Source organism: Paramormyrops kingsleyae, chromosome 12 (genome assembly GCF_048594095.1).
Source record: "Paramormyrops kingsleyae isolate MSU_618 chromosome 12, PKINGS_0.4, whole genome shotgun sequence".
NCBI classification, from domain to species: Eukaryota; Metazoa; Chordata; class Actinopteri; order Osteoglossiformes; family Mormyridae; genus Paramormyrops; species Paramormyrops kingsleyae.
In genome coordinates, this window is record NC_132808.1 from 727,900 (window position 1) to 754,068 (window position 26,169).

The following is a 26,169-nucleotide window of genomic DNA, read 5'->3' on the forward strand; positions in this document are numbered from 1 at the left end:
CCCTGGTTTCTGGCTCAGCGCTCTCTGATGTTCTTAGCTCATCCTGTTCTTGTTTTCCAAAAATTTTAAATGAGGAAATTCTGAGGTTATTTGTTTCAAAAGCATACAGTGGCATGCAAAAGTTTGGGCTTAAAATGTCTGTTAAGTCAGCAGAAGATGAACTGATCACCAAAAGTATAATCATAAAGTTAATGATGACACATTTCTTTCATATTTTAAGCAAGATTAAATTTTATTTCCATCGTTCACAGGTACAAAATAACAAAAAATGTAAAGGGTCTGAAGCAAAAGTTTGGCCAGTCCAAGATCAGCCCTTAGATAACGTTTAAGTTTAACTTGTAAAATTTAAATAATTAATGCTCACCAAGCAGGAGAAGGCTACAGGAAGATAGCAAAGCGTTTCCAGATAGATGTCTCCTCAGTTCATGATGTTATTAAGAAATGGCAGTTAACAGGAATGATGGAGGTCAAGAAAACTTTCTGAAAGAACTGCTCATTCAATTGCTATGAAGGCAAATAAAAAGCCCCATTTGACCGCAAACGACCTCCAGGAGGATTTAGCAGACTCTGGAGTGGTGGTTCACCGTTCTACTGTGCAGCGACACCTGAACAAATGTAACCTTCATGGTAGAGTCGGCAGGAGAAAATCTTTCCTGTATCCTAGCCACACAATTCTGCATCTGAAGTTTGCAAAGGAACATCTAAACAAGCCTGATGCATTTTGTAAACAAGACCTGTGGACTGAAGAAGTCAAAATAGAACTTTTTGGCCACATACCAAATTCCAGGAACAGAACACCAGTCCAACTATTAAGCATGGGGGTGGATCGATCATGCTTTGGGCTTGTGTTGCAGCCAGTGGCACAGAGAACATGTCATTGGTAGAGGGAAGAATGGATTTGAATAAATATCATGCAGCAAATTCCAGCAGCAAATAGTTGAAGTTAAAAAGAGGATGGGTCCTACAATAAGATAATGATCTAAAACACACCTCAAAATCTACAATGGAATACCTCAAGGTGAAGGTTTCGCCACGGCCCTCAGTCACCCGACCTAAACATCACTGAAAATCTGCGGATACATCTCAAAAAAGCAGAGCATGCAAGACAACCCAAGAATCTTGCAGAATCAGAAGCCCTTTGCAAGGACGAATGGGAGAAAATCCCCCAAATAAGAACTGAAATATTGAAGGATTGAGTGTAGATGAAGATCTAAGAACATCAGAGCATAATATTTGAGTGTAGTTCAAATATAACAAATTCATATCTTTTAAGTGCTGAACTGAACATATTTTTTGGCAAGAATTTACTTTAAAAGTTTGATTACTTAAATGTTTTCAGGTGATCTGTATGTAGGAGGGGCTGTTCTGGTGAGGCTGGGTGTGGTCGGGGTCTGATGTGGGCGTGACACACACATAGAGAATGGATACATTTATATTATGCTAATTGCATGATTCTCTAATAGTCTTTTTCAGATGCCCACCAAGTACCAGAATGTTGTTTTATAATTAAAATACTGATAAAAGAATTAAAACTCAATATATTCAAGTATAATACGCTGTAACATTTTATATGACTTGGAAAATGACAGAAAATAATTTTACAAATGAATTAAAGTCGACCCGGCGGCCCAGAAGGATAAGCGGTTTGGAAAATGGATGGAAGTAAGCTCAAGTGTAATAAAATTCATTCATCATGTTTTGCCAGGTGGACACGAGGCGTTACTGCTGATCCAGCTTCTGCTTGACCTGCTGAACCCAGTCATCTATGGGATCAAAACACGCTTCTTTACCCTTTGTGGTGTAAAGTCTGAAAACTGAAGGGAAAAAAATGACATGGTTCTGCTTCTCACTTGTTAGAATCTGTCTCCATATGCATCTTACCGTGAACTAAAAATTAGTTCTGTTATAGATTTTTTGCACACAACAAATATTAAATCTCAAAACAGTAATAGTTCAAAACAATACATGAGTAAAGTTAATATTTACATAATTCCAGGTTTAATGCAGTTTTTACGGGTCTCTACATATCCAACTATCTGGTCCATCCACAGTATTCCAGGAAAGTACATAAAACAGCAATACACCGACAGATTGCCATCTGGATTGACATAAAGAACATAAAATGTATATATGTACAGCCTGCATACAAAATATATACAGCCACCACTGAATATATACATGAAAAATGCACAGCGAAAAAACTTATAATTGGGTCAGTAACCTTGCTTGTATCAAAGAAATTTAAAGAATCCTATAAGTCCTAGACTTAAATGGTCTGCAGCCATCTGGACAGACATGAAGAACGGAAAATGTATACACAATCTATATACAAAGTATATACAGCCATGTATACATACATACATACATACATGAGAAATACGCCCAGAGAAACTGTGTTCATGTTTCACAATTGGGTCCATGATCTTTATTAAAATCCAAGATACTGACAACGTCCTGATGAAAGCTGTGAGATGCTGCAGACTTACCTTGAGCCAAAGTGGAGGACAGCAGCACTGTCGTCGGGAGGAAGAAGGCAGAGATCTGATGGGGCTTCATGATTCCACTGGACGTTTCTGAAGATCAGCGCCGCTTCTACAGCTAAACTGAGGCCAGCAGAGTCTAACCACGTCCTTTTAGAGGGGTTGTGTGTCTGAGGTGGGGGTGGATGATAGATAAAAGGAATAAACATTTATATGTATTAGCAGACGCTTTTATCCAAAGCAACAAACTTCTTTTTGAAAAAGCAGAGTCCCTGGAGCAATTGGAGTTAAGGTCTTTGCTCGAGGGCCCAACTGTGAAGTCGTAGGATTTAAACAGATTTAAATTTCCCATGATAATTTTTTCCAACCTTCTGACAGATTGTTACAGATAAATTGTATGGTGAGATCCCACATGATAACTTTCACAGAGAGGTGAAAATCATCTTGGGCCCCACAATGTTCATGGGGAGTTTGGAAAAGATCCATTGAATACTTTTAGAGGTTCAGAGTTCACAAGGTCAATTGTCGTCTATAGCCGTCCAATCCTTCCTTTGTTGCCACCTAGTGCTGCTGTTTCAATTTTGGGCCAATTTGTCTCAAAATGAAACCAGGTCAAGATCTTTTTTGTGAGGCAGCACCCAGGAAAAGCACTGGCACACCCTGCCCTGGAAGGAGCAATCCAGGATGGGGCTCCAACCTATCACCAAGCACACACAGTCACTCACTACTATGGGCTGTTTGGTAACTCTGAATAACTTCACATGTTTTTGGACTGTGGGGGGAAACTGGGAAACCTGGAAGAAGCCCCATGATGACACAGGGACAACATGCAAACTCCACACACAAATCAATAGAATGCACAGCTTGCGGAATTACATTTTAGTAAAACAAGCTGCAAAGAAACATTAAATACATCCTTCGCTGCATGCCACAAAGGGAAATTGTCGGTCTACGTTATTGTAACTAACTTTCATTTCCAGAGATCAACGATGTCCGTGTTTGCGATTTGCTTATCATAGGAATCGCATATATATATATTTTATTCACCTTTCTTTTTTTGTTATTAATCGTATATTAAATATATTACGCCAGCACAATAAGAGTGCGATTACTAAATTAAATTATAAATATACTTAACTAAATGCAACTTAGATTCCCCTTTATAAAATAATATCGTGGCAATAGCTACATTGGCTAATTTCCGGCTTCCTCTCCGCGCAGCGCTCCGCGCGCCATTTGCAGCCGCTGCGCGTGGTGTTTGTTCCCTTCCCTTGGGTTTGGGTACCTGACAGTAAAAGCGTGTCGGATGGCTGATTTAATATTCTCATGAAAACTAGAGGTGTATATTGTGAGTCATTGAAACTGATTTTTTTTTTGGTCGAACTAATGCCAGTGGGTGTGTTTGCAGAAACGTTTTATGTAATACCTGTGATTTCTTGGAGGGGAAAAAAAGTTATTTCATGTTTTCGTTCGAATTTCCGATGCGTTACGTAATTATGTAACGTACCTTGTTCCGTTGCCTAGTTACTGGACGCCACTTCGTCGGTTTCTGTCTTACTGCAACATGGCTTGTCCTCAGCGGAGATACGAAGTTCCTGAGATCATCTTTGATCACAGAAATGAGCGATTTTACCGCAGACTCGAACTGTTGGGAGAAGTATGTACTATAAAGATACCGTAGATAATTAAGTTACAATTTGTCTTGTAGAGTAGAGGTCTGCAACGGGGTGGGATGCCCGCGGGACTCGCGGGACGCGGCGCGGGTCTACATTTGAGAGTTTCTTGTGCCAGAGCGGGATGAAAAATCAGTCCTGCGCAGACCTCTAGTTGAAATAAACGCAGAGCCGCGCCACAAATTTCAATGTTTCCCTATATTTCTCTCATTTTGACTGTGAAATGTTTCTATTGAGACTGGGTTTAGATATTTTGTAATTCAGGTCTGTAGCCTAGTTAGATAAAAAAAAATTGGCACCTTATTTAATTTTTAAAAGCCAAGATATTATAGCGTTTAAAATGTGTCCGTGCTTGCGACTTGCTTATCATAAGAATCGTGTACATACGTATATATTTTTCACCTTTCCTTTTTTGTTATTAATCGTATACTAAGTATATTACGCCAGCACAATAAGAGTGCGATTACTAAATTAAATTATAAATATACTTAACTAAATGCAACTTAGATTCCCCTTTATAAAATAATACCATGGCAATAGCTACATTGGCTAATTCCCGGCTTCCTCTCCGCGCGCCATTTACAGCCGCTGCGCGTGGTGTTTGTTCCCTCCCTTGGGTTTGGGTACCTGACAGTAAAAGCGTGTCGGATGGCTGATTTAATATTCTCATGAAAACTAGAGGTGTATATTGTGAGTTATTGAAACTGATTTTTTTTTGGTCGAACTAATGCCAATGGGTGTGTTTGCAGAAACGTTTTATTTAATACCTGTCATTTTATGAAGGGAAAAAAAGTTTTTTCATGTTTTCGTTCGAATTTCCGATGCGTTACGTAATTATGGAACGTACCTTGTTCCGTTGCCTAGTTCCTGGACGCCACTTCGTCGGTTTCTGTCTTACTGCAACATGGCTTGTCCTCAGCGGAGACACGAAGTTCCTGAGATCATCTTTGATACCAGAAATGTGCGATTTTACCGCAGACTCGAACTGTTGGGAGAAGTATGTACTATAAAGATACCGTAAATAATTCAGCTGCAATTTGTCTTGTAGAGTAGAGGTCTGCAACGGGGCGGGACGCCCGCGGTACTCGCAGGACGCGGCGCGGGTCTACATTTGACAGTTTCTTGTGCCAGAGCGGGATGAAATATCAGTCCTGCGCAGACCTCTAGTTGAAATAAACACAGAGCCGCGCCACAAATTTCAATGTTTCCCTATATTTCTCTCATTTTGACTGTGAAATGTTTCTATTGAGACTGTTTAGATATTTTTTAATTCAGGTCTGTAGCCTAGTTAGATAAAAAAAATTTGGTACCTTATTTAATTTTTATAAGCCAAGATATTATAGCGTTTAAAATGTGTCCGGTATTTTTGGCACACCCTATACTTCAGCAGCCTTGCTTGTGGGATTCAGCAGGTGGGAGCTGGACAAACCATAACAGATGCGGGTGGGAGCGGGTCGAAATATTACACATTTCTGCGGGAGCGGGATGAAAAATTATTTTTCATAGATTACGGAAAATGGGTAATCAATTACGTATGGCAGAAATTCTTAAATTCTTAATGCACTTGTGTTTTTAGGGAGGTTTTGCCCAATGTTTCAAGATGATGGACATTTTCACTGGAGAGATATTTGCAGTGAAGGTGATTCCGATAAAGCACTCTGATGGAATAAAAGAGGTATGTGGTCTGAATCCTGCTTGAAGTCAGCCCCCTCCACAGTTAAACTGCATTTCCCTTATGCTCATTGTGGTAACACGTCTGACATTTCAGAGTCTCCGAGAAGTGGTGCTGCTGAAGCTGCTGCAACACCAGCATGTTGTTAACTTCTCCCATCATGTAGAAGATGACAAATTCTTGTATATCTTCATGGAGCTGTGCAGTAGGGGGGTGAGCCCAGCTGTTTCTGGCCTTTGCAGACAGTTTGTTAAGGTTAAGACTCTATGTCGACTCACGCCATCCTTTCTTTTCCCATTCCAGTCGATGCTAGACCTCCTTCAGGAACGAGAAATCCTGAGCACGCCTGAAGTGAGGTTTTACATGAGGCAGCTCATTGGGGCCTTACGACACATCCATGGCAAAGGCATTGTCCACAGGGACCTCAAATTAGGTATGTGTGCCTGCACACATGATTTGTTTAATTCTTCACATGTTAGTGTTGGCATTTTACATGGCATTTCCTGTGTGGTTTATATGATTGCTGCCTGCTGTTGTATTCTGCAACTGTTTAATGTCTGGTGTTATTAGGTGAAATATTTGAGTCATTGGTCTTTCAGAGAACTTATTATTAACGGAGGCCTTGGAATTAAAAGTGGCCGACTTTGGACTGGCCACCAAGCTGGAGCCACTGGAAAGCAGGCAGAAGTGGGTTCTTTTTCTTAGATTCTCCAGCAAATCTTTCAAATTGCTCATGCAGCAGGCTGAAGCACATGTATACTGTTTTCCTTTTGTGTGTGTTGTAGACGCTTTTGTGGGACGAGAGAGTATGCAGCTCCTGAAGTGTGGAAGATGGAGGGACACGGGCCAGAGTCAGATGTCTGGGCGCTGGGGTGTATCATGTATGTATACCTTCTCAATCGTCCTCACAGTCAGAGCCAGAGTCAAGAATGATATCTGAAATGCACCAATGCAGAATGTTGTTAGATGCAAATGAAGCTCAAATGCCGTTGCTGACTTTCTTGATACAGGTATACGATGCTTGTTGGTGCATACCCCTTTGATGGCGACGCTGAAAAAATCAAGCAGCGTGTCACTAAAGTAGAGTACACTCTACCAAAGTCCCTCTCCTCATCAGCCAAGAAATTGATTTCTTGGATCCTACAAAAGAATCCACAGGATCGGCCCACATTGGAGCAGATCCTGAATCATAAGTTCTTCACTAAGGTACATGCAAACTGCTGGTCTGCTGAGTTCAATAGTATTCATGCATCCTGAGGAATTGCTTTGCTCAACCGAAACATCTTAAACTACAACCCTAGGGCTTCACTCCGGAGGAAATTCCATCAAACAGCTACCACAAGGTGCCAAGATTCAGAGCAGTGAAACGCGTAAAGCACTTCTTCGTCAGGCTGTTCCGCCGCATATTTGGACAAAGGAGACCCAAAGGTAAGTAAGCTCCTTCAACACAAACCTTGCTAGTCTAGTATCTCTCAGTTCATCAGGCTCAGATACCTGATTTTCCCATGTTTTCTTGCAGATATGCCCCACTGTGAATTCAAAATGAAAACCAGCGGCCCTTTCGTCTACAGCAGGGCTGTCCTAACTTTTTTTAGTGAGGGCCACATACAGAAAAATATTCCGAGGGCTGGACCAACTTACTAGATATAAGCTATGTATGGGGACGCTCGTCGCTAATGGCTGCCTATCTCTGCTCGTCCGCGCGTCCCATCCGCCTTTTTGCCCTTTAGTCTGTCCCTTTGTCACTCTCCCGTTCGCAATTTCGCACGATTTCGGCGCTTGCCCTGTTATTCCTCCTGATGGCTGCTAATCAGCGTAGACCTCGCCCAGCCCTTTCCAGCCCGGAGAAGAAAGTACCCCGCTCTGATGGCGGCGTTACTGAGGAGGCCCTTTCCTCTCTCCTGGCTCCCTTTCTCGCGGAAATGAAGAACTTCGTTTCTCGCTGAGGGCAGACTTTAAATCCATACAAAAAGAAGTCGCCTCAGTGAAGGCTGTGACCGATTGGCACTCCAGGGAGCTGGCTGATTTTAATAAGGCTCTGCTTTCCCTGGATAACAAAATCACGGAGATTGAGGACCGCAGCCGTCGCCTCAATCTTAAAGTGGTTTGGATTAAGCTAGGGCGCGAAGGGGGCGATATGCGGTCTTTTCTTAATAAGCTCTGGCCGGCTATTTTCCCCCATCTTCCCAATTTCCTGCCAGCCATTGACCGTGCCCACAGGCTGTACGGCCGGTCTGAAACCTCTTCTCGCCCCTATAAGCCAGTTATTTTATTTTATTATTAATGTACTGTTATGTGATGTTTTTTTTTTTTTTGCTTCTACTACTATATTAATTGGACGTTTGCTGTACTGCTGTTGCCCGGTTCGCTGACGGTTACTCCCATTTGCCATTTTCTCCTGCTCTGTACACGAGGCAGCAAGCAGTGGCATGGGGTCAGTTTTATTTTACTTCCGTTGCTGTTACTCAGAAGGTGGTGGGGATGTGTGCGCGCAGTTAGTGTGTTTTGCGGCTTGGCTTCGGGCGCCACGTGCGCGCAGTTTCCGACATCGGTCGGAGGGGGCGGGAGGGTAGATGTTCTGGACCTGGCAGCAGAACCATTTACCTTTCTATTGTGTTTAATGTTGCTGCTGCGTTGCCGGTCTGGAGCATGGGTTTGGGGAATTTTTGTGTTTGTTTGGGGGGGTGGGAAGGGGGTTTTCCCTGAGACACACTTCCTAAAGTTACGGTTGACCGACCAGGGCATTCAGCCTCTGGTGCATGCCTGGCATATTGAGACTTTTATTTATTTTTATTTTTAATTTTTTTATTTTTTCCTTGTTTACACCTTACTGTCTGTTCTGTTTTGATAATGGTCAATATAAATATAGCTTCATGGAACGTTAGGGCCCTGAATACCCCCGAACAACAACTGTCCAGTGTGACTGAATTTCTGAAAAGGCAGCACGCTGACCTTGCCTTTTTAATTGAGACCCATTTACTCCAGCGAGATGCACTGCGGGCGGCCTCCAGGTTCTACAGGGTTGTCTCCACTTCATCAGCTTCCTCGCGTAGATGTGGGGTGGCCATACTGGTGAGGCGGACCCTTCAGATTCATATTCTCAATTCCGGGGGTGATGCTGATGGCAGGTACTGTTATGCCCTCTCCGACCTGGGGGGCAGGAAGGTCTGCTTTGTTGCTGCATACGCTCCCACTCCCCCACGCACCTCATTCTTTCAGGATCTTTCTGACCACCTTCTTAAATTTCAAGACTTCGACTTTGTTATTGGAACTGATGCTAACGCTGTCCATGATCCTGTCCTTGATAAATCTCCCTCTCTCGTGGGTAGCCTTGCTGCCCCCCTCTACACGTTCCCTGTGTAAATTCGTGGAGGTCCTGAATTTGGTTGACTCATTCCGCCTAATTAACCCCTCCGCTAGAGAATTTTCCTTCTTCTCACCCCGCTTCAACTCCCAATCTCGCATAGACTACATCTTTGTTTCTCGATCTGTTGCCCCCGCTGTTTCTACGGCTTCTCTGATCTCTTCTTCTTTATCTGACCACAAGTGTGCTCTCCTCCACTTAGCTGTACCTTCTCTTTCTCCTCGGTCCCCACGATGGAAGCTCAATACTTCTTTGCTTCGAAACTCCAAATATATAGCCTATTTGATCCCTAGACTTGAAGAATTTATTTCAATTAATTCAGGCTCAACTGATGACCCAGTCTACTGCTGGATGGCGATAAAGGGCTTTCTCTGTGACACCACGGTTGCTTTTGCCAGTGGCCTGGCTCGTGAATGTCGCCAGAAGATCTGTGATCTCGAAAGGCGCCTAACTCACTTAGAGAGTGTTCGTCCTGCAGTGATTGATCCGGATCATGAGACCCTCATCTTAAACACAAGGGCAGAGCTAAATGTTCTTCTGTCACGCCGTGCCGAGTTTTTGGTTCATCGCACTAGGTCTCGATATTATGTCTTGGGTGCTAGGCCCAGTAAGTTGTTGGCTCTCGGCTCCGGCAATGTGACTCTTTCTCCACAATCTCTTCTGTTAGAACCAAGGATGGAGCTCTCACCACTGACCCACAGGAAATTAACAGTAGCTTTTTTCAATTTTACTCATTTATTCTCCCCTCCCACTGTCTCTCCACCCTCTGACCCTGATTTGTTTCTTGATTCTGTACCTCTTTCTTGTCTCTCAGGCCCAGAAGCCTCTATGCTCGAGGCTCCCCTTTCGATGACAGAACTTAAAGAGGCTCTGGACTCCATGAGCCCTGGGAAGTCTCCAGGGCCCGATGGCCTCCCTCCTGAACTTCTTTCTGCCTTCTGGAAGCAGCTCTCTACCCCGCTCTTCCACATGCTGAATTCTGCTATTTCTGCCTCCCATCTCCATCCTTCTCTTAATCAGTCCTTGATGACTTTGTTGCTCAAACAGGGTAAGGACCCCTCAGATTGCTCCAGCTATCACCCATTGTCCCTGATGAATTCAGACATCAAACTGTTTGCCAAGGTGCTTGCCCATCGACTGCAGGCGGTGATTTCCAAATTGATTCACCCGGACCAAACTGGCTTTATTAAATCCCGTCATGCGGCCGACAACATCCGTCGCCTGCTGCATGTACTTCACGCTGCTCCTTCCTTTCCCTTCCCTGCTGCCCTTCTCTCTCTAGACGCAGAGAAGGCTTTTGATATACATGTCTTGAACATTGGAGGCCGCCTCTCTTCCTCGTCGTGGTCTCAGTCGGGTATCTCCACCCTGGGTGACATTTTTGACAGCTCTGGTCTCAAATCATTCCAGTCTCTTATGGTCACATTTAATCTTCCCTCTTCCTCATTTTTTTCTACCTCCAGCTGAGGTCCATGGTTAGGGCCTGTAATATCTCTTTTTCCTCGCCTCTTCTGCTTCACCCGCTGTGCAGATTTGCTCTGTCCTTTTCCCCCGTTTCTAAACCCGTGTCCAGTCTCTATTCCCTCCTAGAAGCAGAGAAGGCTTTTGATAGGATGAATTGGTCATTTTTGTGGAGAGTCTTGCATAGAATGGGCTTTGGCCCTTATTTTAACAACCTTGTCCAGACTCTTTACTCCTCCCTCTCTTCTGTCCTTTTGACCAATGCCAACATCTCTCCTCCTTTTCGGCTTCTTCAGGGGGCCAGGCAGGGCTGTCCCCTCTCCCCCCTGCTCTTTAATCTGTCGTTGGAGCCTCTGGCTGCTGCCCTCCGCCACTCAGACCTTATTTCCCCCATCCTAGTGAAAGGTGTCCCTCAGTCAGTTTCTTTATACGCTGATGATTTGCTCCTCTACCTTGGCAGCGCTCGCGTGGATCTTCCTCATGTCCTTAACCTATTTCAAACATATGAATCCCTGTCTGGCTATAGGATTAACTGGGTAAAATCCTCTCTCCTTCCATTGAATTCTGCCTGCCACACCTCTTCACTTCCTCCTTCTATTCCCCAGGCGAGGTCTTTCAGATACCTGGGGCTGGACATCTATCCGTCGGTCCCAGAGCTTACAGCTGCTGGCTTCCGCCGCGTTCTCGAGGGCATTAAAGCCTCGATCTCCTCGTGGTCTTCTCTTCCCCTTTCATTTCGGGCTAGGCTGGCCGTTATTAAGATGAACGTGCTCCCGAGAATTAATTTTATTAGTTCCATGCTTCCTCTCTTCCCTCCACCTGGGTACTGGGCCTCTGTCAAGCCTGCTATTTCCACATTTCTTTGGGATGGCAAGAGACCCTCCGTCAGACACTCTACCCTAATCCGCGACCGGTTGGATGGAGGTGTCTCTCTCCCGGACTTCGAATTTTACCACCTTGCTTTTACCCTGAGGCCGGTTTGGAGCTGGATCAGTCCTCCCCAGCATCCACCCGCCTGGCTTCCTATCGAAGCAGAATATGCTCTCCCCCATCGTCTAGCCTCGCTTCCTTTCCTCCCTGTTAAATTAAAATCCATCTCTGCCTCCGTCGGTCCGATTATCTCTCATGCGCTTCGCACCTGGAGAATGGTTGAGAAATTGTTGGGCCCCTTCCCAAAATGGCATCCCAGCGTTCCGTTGCTCCACAACCCTGTCTTGAACATTGGAGGCCGCCCCATCTCTTCCTCGCCGTGGTCTCAGTCGGGTATCTCCACCCTGGGTGACATTTTTGACAGCTCTGGTCTCAAATCATTCCAGTCTCTTATGGTCACATTTAATCTTCCCTCTTCCTCATTTTTTTCTACCTCCAGCAGAGGTCCATGCTTAGGGCCTGTAATATCTCTTTTTCCTCGCCTCTTCCGCTTCACCCGCTGTGCAGATTTGCTCTGTCCTTTTCCGCCGTTTCTAAACCCGTGTCCAGTCTCTATTCCCTCCTAGACGCAGAGAAGGCTTTTGATAGGATGAATTGGTCATTTTTGTGGAGAGTCTTGCATAGAATGGGCTTTGGCCCTTATTTTAACAACCTTGTCCAGACTCTTTACTCCTCCCCCTCTTCTGTCCTTTTGACCAATGCCAACATCTCTCCTCCTTTTCGGCTTCTTCAGGGGGCCAGGCAGGGCTGTCCCCTCTCCCCCCTGCTCTTTAATCTGTCGTTGGAGCCTCTGGCTGCTGCCCTCCGCCACTCAGACCTTATTTCCCCCATCCTAGTGAAAGGTGTCCCTCAGTCAGTTTCTTTATACGCTGATGATTTGCTCCTCTACCTTGGCAGCGCTCGCGTGGATCTTCCTCATGTCCTTAACCTATTTCAAACATATGAATCCCTGTCTGGCTATAGGATTAACTGGGCAAAATCCTCTCTCCTTCCATTGAATCCTGCCTGCCACACCTCTTCACTTCCTCCTTCTATTCCCCAGGCGAGGTCTTTCAGATACCTGGGGCTGGACATCTATCCGTCAGTCCCAGAGCTCACTGCTGCTGGCTTCCGCCGCGTTCTCGAGAGCATTAAAGCCTCAATCTCCTCGTGGTCTTCTCTTCCCCTTTCATTTCGGGCTAGGCTGGCCGTTATTAAGATGAACGTGCTCCCGAGAATTAATTTTATTAGTTCCATGCTTCCTCTCTCCCCTCCACCTGGGTACTGGGCCTCTGTCAAGTCTGCTATTTCCACATTTCTTTGGGATGGCAAGAGACCCTCCGTCAGACACTCTACCCTAATCCGCGACCGGTTGGATGGGGGTGTCTCTCTCCCGGACTTCGAATTTTACCACCTTGCTTTTACCCTGAGGCCGGTTTGGAGCTGGATCAGTCCTCCCCAACATCCACCCGCCTGGCTTCCTATCGAAGCAGAATATGCTCTCCCCCATCGTCTAGCCTCGCTTCCTTTCCTCCCTGTTGAATTAAAATCCATCTCTGCCTCAGCCGGTCCGATTATCTCTCAGGCGCTTCACACCTGGAGAAGGGTTGAGAAATTGTTGGGCCCCTTCCCATAATGGCATCCCAGCGTTCCGTTGCTCCACAATCCTGTCTTGAACATTGGAGGCCGCCCCATCTCTTCCTCGCCGTGGTCTCAGTCGGGTATCTCCACCCTGGGTGACATTTTTGACAGCTCTGGTCTCAAATCGTTCCAGTCCCTTAAGGTCACATTTAATCTTCCCTCTTCCTCATTTTTTTTCTACCTCCAGCTAAGGTCCATGCTTAGGGCCTGTAATATCTCTTTTTCCTCGCCTCTTCCGCTTCACCCGCTGTGCAGATTTGCTCTGTCCTTTTCCCCCGTTTCTAAGCCCGTGTCCAGTCTCTATTCCCTCCTCCGCAGATCCTCTCATAAACCTCTCCCCATAATTTCTGTCTGGCAGAGGGAGCTCTCTCACACCCCTGTCCTATCTTGGAGTGTTATTTTTCATAATATTAAAAACTGCTCTAAAAATCCCAATCACCAGCAAACACAATTTAAGTTTGTTCACCGATTATACCCCACTCCCCGGAAACGCCATCTCATGGGCTTAGAGCCTGACCCCTTATGTCACCTCTGTCCCCTTCAGGTCCCTGGTACCTTTCTTCATATGTTCTGGGACTGTCCTCCAGCGGCTGCTCTTTGGGATTATGTGGCCAGATCTCTCTCTTCAGTTCTTTCCTCTCCCATCCCTCTGTCTCCCGTGGTCCTTCTTCTCCTGGACTTCTCTTCTCTCTCTCTATCTCGCTTCCAGCGGAGGCTCCTGATGTCTGCCTCGTTAGCGGCTAAGCTGTTATTAGCCTCTCGTTGGAAGTCTCCTGATCGTGCCATTCCCACTGTCTGGAAGTCCACCTTTCTTGATCTGCTTCTGCTGGAACTCTCTGCGGCCCGGATTAACAATTCGTCTGCTTCTACGATCCAGAGCTGGCTCCGTGACGTGCAGCTGGTAGAGGACTGGCTGCGGGTCATGTCCTGAAGCTGTATTCCTTTTTTTTTTTACTGATTTAAGTATGTTATCTCTTTTCTCCTCACTTTTTAGCTGCGCCCTTCGGGGCTGGGTGTGCCGGTGACCATTGTTGGTCTCCTTTGAGGTGCTGTCTCAGGGTGTATTGAGGGGTGGGGTGGGGGTCGAATATGTTTTGTTCTGTTCTGTCTTGTTCTTTGTAAAAAAAAAATAGCTATGTATGGGCTAATCTCTTTTGTATTTAAGTTTAATCAATCAAATCTGGTCAATAAATGATAATTATGCTTAATAATTTAATGTGTTTATATCATGCTATATCATGTTTATTTTATATCATAAAATTTAAATGTTCATTTGTCCTGCCTGTCATATGTGTCTTAAATAAATCAGTGTGATTTTTTTACTGTGATTATTGTCTATTGGCTTTTTATTCTTAACCCAGAGGGATTTTAATATTTATTATTGTCTATTATTGTTTGTCTGGTGTGTGTGTGTGTACAGTAACGTGGTTTATGAAAACACTTAAAGAGCCAATCATAATGCATTCTTCAGTTACATATGTGTATAAAACCTAACTGTGTGGTCCAACCTCCAGTAGAGTTAACAGGAGTCCCATGTTCAGTAAAAGAACGGAAATACTGGAAAGCATCTGACTGGGGATCTCTGATTATATGCATTACCAGTGTTGTATGGTGTTCTTCCCACAAAATACTGGAACCACCTCTTCCTTCTTGTTTTTGGAATTTATACTCTGCTTCAGGAAAAGGTTAAACTGGTTGACATTAGTACTGCTGAAAAAGAACTGAAGAAATTTGTTATGGTGTTTGAAAGGTTGTACAGAAAGACGAACATCTCTTAATGCGCATTTGGTGACAAGTGTGAGAAACTGGGGTCCTTTGTGGACCACCTCAACTTTTTCCTTTGAATCTTTTAAAGGAGCTCTGTTGAAGTACTTTAATGGAAGCATGTATGTCCAAGATCAAAAGGTTCCTTAGGTGGAGGGATCTCACACATAAGGCTGACAAGTCAATGAAAAATGAATTGGTATATACTGTATACATATTCAGCAGTAGGACAATGTTACAATTGTACACTTCCAAGTACAGCCAATAGCATTTTAAATAAGACTGAAACAATTTCATTTTCACAAATTAGACTAAAGTGCCGCCAGAAGTGTACAGTTTTGTAGCACGTTTTTTAAAGCTGCAAAATCTATACAAGTGCAAAGTGTAACCTATTATTATTAGTATGATTACAATGTAGAAGTAGTATGATTACAATGTAGAAGTAAGCACATGAGAATTACAAACATATTCCAAACATACTGTATGAATTGAAAATGATGGAGGTCAAGAAAACTTTCTGAAAGAACTGCTCATTCAATTGCTATGAAGGCAAAAAAAGCCCCATTTGACCGCAAACGACCTCCAGGAGGATTTAGCAGACTCTGGAGTGGTGGTTCACCGTTCTACTGTGCAGTGGTACCTGAACAAATGTGACCTTCATGGTAGAGTCTGAAGGAGAAAACCTTTCCTGTATCCTAGCCACACAATTCTGCATCTGAAGTTTGCAAAGGAACATCTAAACAAGCCTGATGCATTTTGGAAACAAGACCTGTGGACTGAAGAAGGCAAAATAGAACTTTTTGGCCACATACCGAATTCCAGGAAAAGAACACCTGTCCAACTATTAAGCATGGGGGTGGATCGATCATGCTTTGGGCTTGTGTTGCAGCCAGTGGCACAGAGAACATGTCATTGGTAGAGGGAAGAATGGATTTGAATAAAGATCATGCAGCAAATTCCAGCAGCAAAAAGTTGAAGTTAAAAAGAGGATGGGTCCTACAATAAGATAATGATCTAAAACACACCTCAAAATCTACAATGGAATACCTCAAGGTGAAGGTTTCGCTACGGCCCTCAGTCACCCGACCTAAGCATCACTGAAAATCTGCGGATACATCTCAAAAAAGCAGAGCATGCAAGACAACCCAAGAATCTTGCAGAATCAGAAGCCCTTTGCAAGGACGAATGGGAGAAAATCCCCCAAATAAGAACTGAAATATTGAAGGATTGAGTGTAGATGAAAAGCTAAGAACATCAAAGCATAATATTTGAGTGTAGTTCAAATATAACAAATTCATGTCTTTTAAGTGCTGAATTGAACATATTTTTTGGCAAGAATTTACTTTAAAAGTTTGATTACTTAAGTGTTTTCAGGTGATCTGTATGTAGGCGGGGCTGTTCTGGTGAGGCTGGGTGTGGTCGGGGTCCGATGTGGGCGTGACACACACATAGAGAATGGATACATTTATATTATGCTAATTGCATAATTCTCTAATAGTCTTTTTCAGATGCCCACCAAGTACCAGAATGTTGTTTTATAATTAAAATACTGATAAAAGAATTAAAACTCAATATATTCAAGTATAATACGCTGTAACATTTTATATGACTTGGAAAATGACAGAAAATAATTTTACAAATGAATGAATTAAAGTATATACAGCCACTCTGAATATATACATGAAAAATGCACTGCGAAAAAACTTTTTTTTTTTTCTCACTTGTCGTGTCCGGCAGTTTAGCAAGCAAGATGTTAGTCTGGGTGCCTTATTGTGCCAACACTTTTATTTTAACAAGTGGAGCTTCGGATTTAAGCTCCTCTTGTTACTTGAGGTATACTCTTTATTAATCATTTTTATGTCACTGCGCCACAAAGCCGGAGCTGACTGGGGGGGTTAGTGGGAAAGAGATAGAGAGAGAAAGTGAGAAAGGAGAGAGAGGGGTGAGAGACAGAGGAAGTAGAAAAATTAATAAATACATAATAAAAATAAAAATAAAATAAGGAGGGGGGTCAGAGAGAGAGAGAGACAGGGAAAGAGAAATAATACATAACAAACAGTAGAACAAAAAAGAAAGAGTAATAAGAGGACAGCTTCTGCATCTTGCTGCTTTACACCGTATCATCACACCAGCTGCTGTTTCTGAAAGATATGATCCAGGGACACACACAAACAGTATACACACAAAGAAACCAGTGGTACCATTATGACATGGGAATGTGCTTGTGCCAGTATCTGCTTCTGGAATTAAATATGTTAATACCAACGAAAGAAAATAAATATATATGCATATGCAGACCACCAGGAACACTGTCTAAATATCGTCGTACCCGTATCTGCATCAGAGAGGAGGGAGTGGAAGCCACACACCAACTTTCACACACACTCTCACACACACACACACCCACACCCAGACAAGGGGAAAGAGGGATAAAATAGGGGAAGAGAGCCCTAGGCTCTCTTGTGTGTGTGTGTGTGTGTGTGTGTGTGTGTGCATTCTAAGTGTATGTGTGTTGATATGAAAGTGTGTGTATGTGCATATGTACGTGTATGTGTGTGTATGTGTGTGCATGTGCATATGTACGTGTATGTGTGTGTATGTACGCATACGTGTATGTGTGTGTGTACGCATACGTGTATGTGTGTGTGTTTGTGTGTTGTGAGTGTATGTATGAGTGTGCAGGTTAATATGGAATGATTCCCAGTGAGTGTGCGAGGCCACAACAACACCGCCCTGGGGCCCCCAGACGGCCGGGAGCTGTCACGGACCCAGCCGCCCCACAGCTGCCAGGTACCCGGGCCCCCGCCACCGGACAGCTGCGCGCCCACCCAAGGAAGGCAGGGAAGGAGGCACCGGGCGCCCCCCACCGGTGAGCACGAGGCAGGAACCCCATGGCCACAGGCGGCAGCGCGCCGCCCCCCCCCCCGGGAGGCCGGCCACGCAGGCACGGACAGAGCCCGGACCCCGGACCACCCGCACACCCCGCTATAAAAAACTTATAATTGGGTCAGTAACTTTGCTTGTATCAAAGAAATTTAAAGAATCTTATAAGTCCTAGATTTAAATGGTCTGCAGCCATCTGGACAGACATGAAGGACGGAAAATGTATACACAATCTATATACAAAATAAATACAGCCATGTATACATACATGAGAAATACGCCCAGAGAAACTGTGTTCATGTTTCACAATTGGGTCCATGATCTTTATTAAAATCCAAGATACTGACAACGTCCTGATGAAAGCTGTGAGATGCTGCAGACTTACAGTACCTTGAGCCAAAGTGGAGGACAGCAGCACTGTCGTCGGGAGGAAGAAGGCAGAGATCTGATGGGGCTTCATGATTCCACTGGACGTTTCTGAAGATCAGCGCCGCTTCTACAGCTAAACTGAGGCCAGCAGAGTCTAACCACGTCCTTTTAGAGGGGTTGTGTGTCTGAGGTGGGGGTGGATGATAGATAAAAGGAATAAACATTAATCTAATATGTATTAGCAGGCACTTTTATCCAAAGCAACAAACTTCTTTTTGAAAAAGCAGAGTCCCTGGAGCAATTGGAGTTAAGGTCTTTGCTCGAGGGCCCAACTGTGAAATAATAGGATTTAAACAGGCAACCTTAGGCTCACAGACACAGCACCGTAACCCACTGAGTCACACTGCAGCCACACGATCACCAGTTAATGCACGTGAAACAAACTCTGACCACAGACATGATCTTCACTCACTTTGTCAGGAGATTAATAAACACAAATCTCTCTTACAGTGTTTATAGAAGCAGAACAAAGAACAATAACTAGGTAGAAATATTACCTCAGACTTAAATGACACACTTTTAACTTGGAAAGCATATTCATTGATGACATGTCCAGATGTTTGGGTGACAATTAATACAGTATGTTTTAACTATTATCTCAGATTAGAAAAATCATTGAATGCTGCCTCAAAGTACCTGATTATCAATCTAATTACAAAGGGAGGTATAAAATACCTGTAACACGTAAAGCCCAACATTGTGTGACTTTTCTCAATGTAATCAGGTTGAGCAGATCTGTGTCTGTGGTCCTTTCAGGTGCCATCATCAAGTGATACTGCTTCAGTTTTGCTGTGAAATGTCTCAGATCATCACCTATACTTGCTTAATACATCACATGATGCCACACATACAGTCGCTCTTTAGAACGCCTGTGGCCTTGGCCTGGAGCCGATGTCGTCAGACGGTGCCCAACCTTCTCAGGGTGTTTCGACCCTTATCCGCTACACCCTCCAGTTGGCGGGTCGGCAGTGGTGGCCAGGTCACTGCCCATCAGCTCCAGGCCTCCAGTCCCCCTCCTCCCTTCTAAACCACAACCAACAAGAGGCTCTTTTTGCTGCCTCTCCAATCCTGCGCACAGCTGCCTTACGGTCCTTGCCTGATACGCCGAGTGTAGTGAGCACCGACCATACAGACTGTGCCGGAAACCCTCTACACCCCACCTCTACTGGAAACAGCCACGTTTGTCATCCTTTCTCTCTGCACTCCATGATGAGGTCCTGGTATTTCAGATACTTTCTCTCATGGGCCTCATCACAGCCTTCTTCCCATGGGACAGTCAGTTCTACCCGGATGATCTTCTATGCCTGCTCTGACCAGATGACAATGTCAGGTCTCAAGGTGGTCTGGACGATGGGAGGGAAAATGAGCTTCCTACCCAGGTCAACTATCACCTCCCATCCTTGTGCCCCCTGGAGGATGTTGGTCCTGGTTCTCCTTGCAGAAGATGGCTGCTCCCCTGCCTTGATGAACTGCAGCACTGATGTTTGTGGCTTGAGTGGTTGCGGCCTTCTCCTGGCCTGCTCCAGGAGCTGAGCGCTGAGCACCTGATCATGCCCCCACCTGTATCTCCCCTGGGCCAGAGCTGTTTGACACCCTGCTATAATGTGGGAGAGTGTGCCATTCTTCCCACACAATTTGCAGAGTGGGTCCTCCCTCAGGCCCTACCTTACCAGGTTTGCAGGTGACGGGAGTGTGTCATATACAGACCTCAGGAGGAAACTCACACGGAACGGTTCCAGCCTCCAGATTTCGGTCCACGTGACCCTCTTTTTTGGGAGGTCCCATCTGGTCCAAGTTCCTTGGGTTGCTAGTTCGACAGCCTTCGCCTTCCGTGTCTCTTCTACCTGGTGCCGCACTTCGGCTTGCACCATCTCTCTCCTCTGCTGCACAGTTGCCTTCCCCCACTGGATGAAACGGGAGGTTCCTAGTGTCTGCCGGCCAGTGCAGACATTGCCAATGATATCCCTCAACTCTATGGAGCTTTCAGCTTGCCTAACTGCGGTGTCTGCTACCCACTTGCGGCCTGTTTTTGTTATGACCCCCGCATTGCTGACACGCTCGTCTTTAGAGTCTCTGAGTACCATTGCCACCCTGCACTTGGCCACCTTGAACCCCTCCACCACAGATGAGAATGGAAGCTGAAGCTGGCTGACGGGGGTTAGCATGGATGCTCCTCACTAGGATTAGCATGGACACTCTGACTGCGGTCAGCATGGACGCTCTGACTGGGGTTAGCATGGACACTCTCACTGAAGTTAGCATGGACACTCTCACTGAAGGTAACATGTACACTCTGACTAGGGGTAGCATGAACGCTCTGACTGGGGTTAGCATAGATGCTCTGACTGGGGTTAGCATGGACGCTCTGACTGGGGTTAGCATGGACGCTCTGACTGGGGTTAGCATGGACGCTCTGACTGAGTTTAGCATGGGCGCTCTGACTGGGGTTAGCATGGACACTCTGACTGAAGTTAGCATGGACACTCTGACTGAAGTTAACATGTACACTCTGACTATGGTTAGCATGGACGCTCTGACTGAGGTTAGCATGGACGCTCTGACTGGGGTTAGCATGGGCGCACTGACTGGGGTTAGCATAGAAGCTCTGATTGGGGTTAGCATGGACGCTCTGACTGGGTTTAGCATAGACGCTCTGACTGGGGTTAGCATAGACGCTCTGACTGGGGTTAGCATGGACGCTCTGACTGGGGTTAGCATGGACGCTCTGACTGGGGTTAGCATGGACGCTCTGACTGAGTTTAGCATGGACGCTCTGACTGGGGTTAGCATGGACGCTTTGACTGGGGTTAGCATGGATGCTCTGACTGAGTTTAGCATGGGCGCTCTGACTGGGGTTAGCATGGACACTCTGACTGGGGTTAGCATGGACGCTCTGACTGAAGTTAGCATGGGCGCACTGACTGTGGTTAACATGGACATTCTGACTGAAGTTAGCATGCACTAGCAACCCAATTCTGACTGTTATGAGTTCAGGAGTCTGATGGCTTGAGGAATGAAACTGTTGCAGAATCTGGCTGTTCTGGTCTTAATACTGCAAAGCCTCTTCCCCGAAGGCAGCAGGGAGAACAGACTGTGGTGCGGGTGGGTGGAATCCCCGATGATGTCACGGGCTCTCCTCAGACAGCGTTTAAGTGCAATGTCCTGGATGGATGGAAGAGAAGTCCCGATGATCCTCTCTGCAGTCCTCACCACTCTCTGCAGCAATTTTCTGTCTGAGGCTTTTGAGCTGCCAAACCAGATGGAGATACAGCTGGTTAGCACGCTCTCTATGGTGCCTCGGTAGAAAGTGGTGAGTATGGGAGAGGAAAGGTGTGCTCTCTTCATCCTGCGCAGGAAATGCAACCTCTGCTGAGCCCGTTTTACCTGTGAAGTTGTATTTGGTGACCAGTCCAGGTTTCCAGTCATCTGCACACCCAGAAATGTTATGCTGCTGACCACCTCCACGACATTGTTGTCAATGACGAGTGGTGAATGACTGGGCTGTTTTCTCCTGAAGTCGATGATCATCTCCTTGGTCTTTTCAACGTTCAGGATCAGGTTGTTATGCCTGCACCATCCCACCAGTCGCTTCACCTCCTCTCTATAGGGCTGGTCGTTGTCGTTCCTAATGAGACCCACCACTGTTGTGTCATCTGCGTATTTTATGATGTGATTCGAGGCAGATGCAGCACAGCAGTCGTGAGTCAGCAACGTGAACAGCAAAGGACTGAGGACACAGCCCTGAGAGGAACCGATGGAGAGAGAGATGGAGCTGGAGATGTTGTTACCCAGTCTCACTGACTGTGGTCTGGCAGTGAGGAAGTCCAGCAGCCAGTTGCACATGGGTGTGCTGTACTATAAGGTATTAATGTACTATAAGGTATTAATATTAGCTGCAATGCATGTGTGCAATTGGCTGTTTTTCAAACCACATGGAGCCACCTGGCTGAGTATGTGGTCAGTATATTTTAGGTGTTTTAAGTACTAAATGTTTTTTCTTCTCTTGTCTTTCTTTTTGATTCACCCCACCCCCTTCATGAAGTCCCATAAGGTCTCTGCCTTCTTCCTCCTGATGACAGTGCTGCTGTCCTCCACTCTGGCTCAAAGTAAGTCTATGTCTGCATTAATGCATTCATTTTTTTTTTTGACTGGGGTTTCTTAAGAAAAACCTTTCACGTTCACACTGCACCGTGTAAAAGGCAAATGACATAGCTTATGATGCATATTAGCATACAGTGGGGTGAAAATTGTGCCACCAAGCACTGCTCAGTCCAGGTCTTACCCAGAGTCAGCGTTCCTTATAAAGATTAAACAATTGCATTCAGAAAGCAACATTCAGTTCAATTTTTGAAATAGAGCATTTTTACAATATTACATTGGCTTAAAATTTCCTCTGATTCCCCCTGGTTGGTGAGCATCTGAAAAAGACATTTAGAGATATTTACAATGTAATAATGAATAATGTAATTCATGCATTCGGTATGGTACCTGGCTGCTGTTGCACCATGCACTGCCATCCGGACTGTGGGACAAAGGCTGCAGGTGTGTCTCTCTGTGCAGAAACTGCTAGCACCAGTACAGCAGCCCATTGTGCTCTGTGAGCCCCCCCCCCCCCACTGTGAGTAGAAGGCCTTGGTCTCCAGGTTGAGAGAAGAGGACTCCTTCCACTTCAGCTGCTTCCACACCTGCAGCCAGCCAGCGCCAGGTCATTCTCCTGCTCCATCTGCAGCCATTGGCAGTCAACGGTCTCCAGTCCCTTTCCACCAATGGTCACCTGCACTGCTGCTGCCATGGGCCTCCTCTGGCTGTCCTTGATGTGGCGGCAGCAACAGGAGTCATCCGTCCTACAGGGGCAATGAGAGAGGGTGTGGTTGGAGCTTGCCTGGCCGATGGTGAACCTTGAAGTCATGTCACTGGAAGATGTCCACCCAATGTGCTAGTTGTGCCCAGGGGTTACAGAAGTTTAGCAACCAGGTCAGAAACACGTGGTCTGTCTGTTTGGCCTTTCCAAATCCATCGTGAAAAAAGTGAGGAGGAAAATATGTAACACAAATCAACAGAATGCACAGCTTGTGGAATTACATTTTAGTAAAACAAGCTGCAAAGCAACATTAAATACATCCTTCGCTGCATGCCACAAAGGGAAATTGTCGGTCTACGTTCTTGTAACTAACTTTCATTTCCAGAGTTCAACGATGTCCGTGTTTGCGACTTGCTTATCATAGGAATCGTGTATATATATATATATATTTTTTTTTTCACCTTTCTTTTTTTGTTATTAATCGTATATTACGCCAGCACAATAAGAGTGCGATTACTAAATTAAATTATAAATATACTTAACTAAATGCAACTTTGATTCCCCTTTATAAAAAAATACCATGGCAATAGCTACATTGGCTAATTGCCGGCTTCCTCTCCGCGCAGCGCTCCGCGCGCCATTTACAGCCGCTGCGCGTGGTGTTTGTTTCCCTCCCTTGGGTTTGGGTACCTGACAGTAAAAGCGTGTCAGATGGCTGATTTAACATTCTCATGAAAACTAGAGGTGTATATTGTTACTGAAACAGATTTTTTTTTTTGGTCGAACTAATGCCAGTGGGTGTGTTTGCAGAAACGTTTTATGTAATACCTGTAATTTCTTGGAGGGGAAAAAAAAGTTATTTCATGTTTTCGTTCGAATTTCCGATGCGTTACGTAATTATGTAACGTACCTTGTTCCGTTGCCTAGTTACTGGACGCTACTTCGTCGGTTTCTGTCTTACTGCAACATGGCTTGTCCTCAGCGGAGACACGAAGTTCCTGAGATCATCTTTGATCCCAGAAATGAGCGATTTTACCGCAGACTCGAACTGTTGGGAGAAGTATGTACTATAAAGATACCGTAGATAATTAAGTTGCAAATTGTCTTGTAGAGTAGAGCAGGGCCGGAGTGGGACTCCTTTTCAGCCCTGGATTTTCAAGCCTTAGACCGGCCCACTTTAGTTCACGACTGACTATATTAAAATAACGTCATTTCCAATTCAGTGCAAATACAGTAGCCTAAGTGTATATGTATAAAATAAAGATTAAAATAAAATGTATTAAACTTTCTAATGACACTATCATGTCTTTTTCAAGGAAACAGCTGCTTTATGACTTCAAATATTTTTCATAAATATGAGAACATTAAAGGGTAAATCTCCAACACTATTCTTTAACCAGGGACGTGTGGAAGGGGATGGAAAAGATCACAGGCTTCAAGTCCAGCAGACAGGTGACTGATGGTGATGCTGAGAGGGCCAATGAGTTTAACCAGTTTTTTAACAGGTTCAACAATGGGCCTCAGCCCAACGGCCCCTCCATCTCCAGCATGACCCTCGCAGCACCCAATGCCCCTGTGTCCAGCTTCAGCAGTACATCACCAATATGCTGCCCCCCATCCTATTCATCTTCACCTCCCACTGTAGCACCTGGAAGGGTCTCCACCACTTCTTCTGAGGATGAAAACACTAACACCCAGGGAACAAGCATCATCATCACTAAGGATCAAGTGATGAGACAATTATCCAGACTTCACCCTAAAAACGCGCCGGGCCCGGATGGCATAAACCCACAGGTTCTGAAGTCCTGTGCCTCCCAGCTATGCGGAGTTCTGCACAAGATCTTCAAGTTAAGCCTAAATATCATGAAGGTTCCGGTGCTGTGGAAGACATCATGTCTAGTCCCTGTCCCGAAAAAGGCACGACCCTGTGCCCCATCAGACTACAGGCCAGTTGTACTCACTTCTCACTGCATGAAAGTCTTTGAGAAACTGGTCCTCGTCTCACTCCACCCAGTAGTTCTACCAGCACTCGATCCACTTCAGTTTGCTTATCGGACAAAGGTTGGAGTGGATGATGCCATTATTTACCTGCTGCACCGTGCCTACAGCCACCTGGAGAAACCTGGAGGATCCCTGAGGATCACATTCTTTGATTTCACCAGTGCCTTTAACACCATTCAGCCTGCCCGACTGGGGAGTAAGTTGTCTGCTATGCAGGTTCCCTCCCCCTTAGTCTCATGGATTATGGACTATCTGACAGGAAGGCCACAATACGTGAGGCTGCAGGGCTGTGTCTCAGACACAGTAATGTGTAGCACTGGAGCTCCTCAGGGAACAGTTCTGTCACCGTTTCTCTTCACCATGTATACATCCGACTTCAAATACAACACGGAGGGCTGCCATCTGCAGAAATTCTCAGATGACTCAGCTATAGTTGGATGCATCAGGAATGGAGACGACTCGGAATACAGGAAGGCGGTGGACAGGTTTGTGGAATGGTGTGAGCTGAACCAACTGCAACTCAACATCAACAAGACCAAGGAACTGGTGGTTGACTTAAAAAGATTACGGTCTCCTGCTACTCCCCTGTCCATTAGGGGGGTGGATGTGGAGATCGTTCAGGACTACAAGTACCTCGGCGTCCACCTGGACAATAAGCTGGACTGGTCAAAGCATTCACTGGCTACCTACAAGAAGGGTCAAAGTAGGATGTACTTCCTAAGGAGACTCAGGTCTTTTAGAGTCTGCAACACCATGCTGCGGATGTTTTATGAGGCTGTGGTGGCCAGCGCCATTTTCTTCTCTGTAGCAAGCTGGGGTGGCAGCATGAAAGTGGCAGAGGCCAAGAGGCTGAACAAGCTTATTAGGAAAGCGGCTTCTGTAGTGGGTGAGGAACTTGACAGCTTGGAAATGGTGGCTGAACGGAGGATATTGTTCCGACTTCAGTCTATCATGGACAATGCTGATCACCCGCTCCACAATGTGGTGGCTGATCAGAGAAGCACTTTTAGCTACAGGCTGACTAGCTTTAAGTGCTCCACTGAACGCTACAGAAGATCTTTCCTACCTACGGCCATCAGACTATATAACTT

General features: G+C 45.4%; 1 protein-coding gene across 1 annotated transcript; it reads left to right on the top strand.

The window, feature by feature from the left end:
• The first annotated feature begins 5,057 nt into the window (after positions 1-5,057).
• On the top strand, positions 5,058-7,729 carry LOC140577731 (serine/threonine-protein kinase PLK3-like). The gene is made up of 9 exons (XM_072698024.1): positions 5,058-5,150; positions 5,730-5,828; positions 5,922-6,038; positions 6,129-6,258; positions 6,425-6,512; positions 6,611-6,706; positions 6,836-7,031; positions 7,127-7,253; positions 7,345-7,729. Exons 1-9 carry the CDS (start codon positions 5,058-5,060, stop codon positions 7,467-7,469), a joined length of 1,071 nt encoding a protein of 356 aa, XP_072554125.1. The 3' UTR covers positions 7,470-7,729.
• Positions 7,730-26,169: the final 18,440 nt, after the last annotated feature.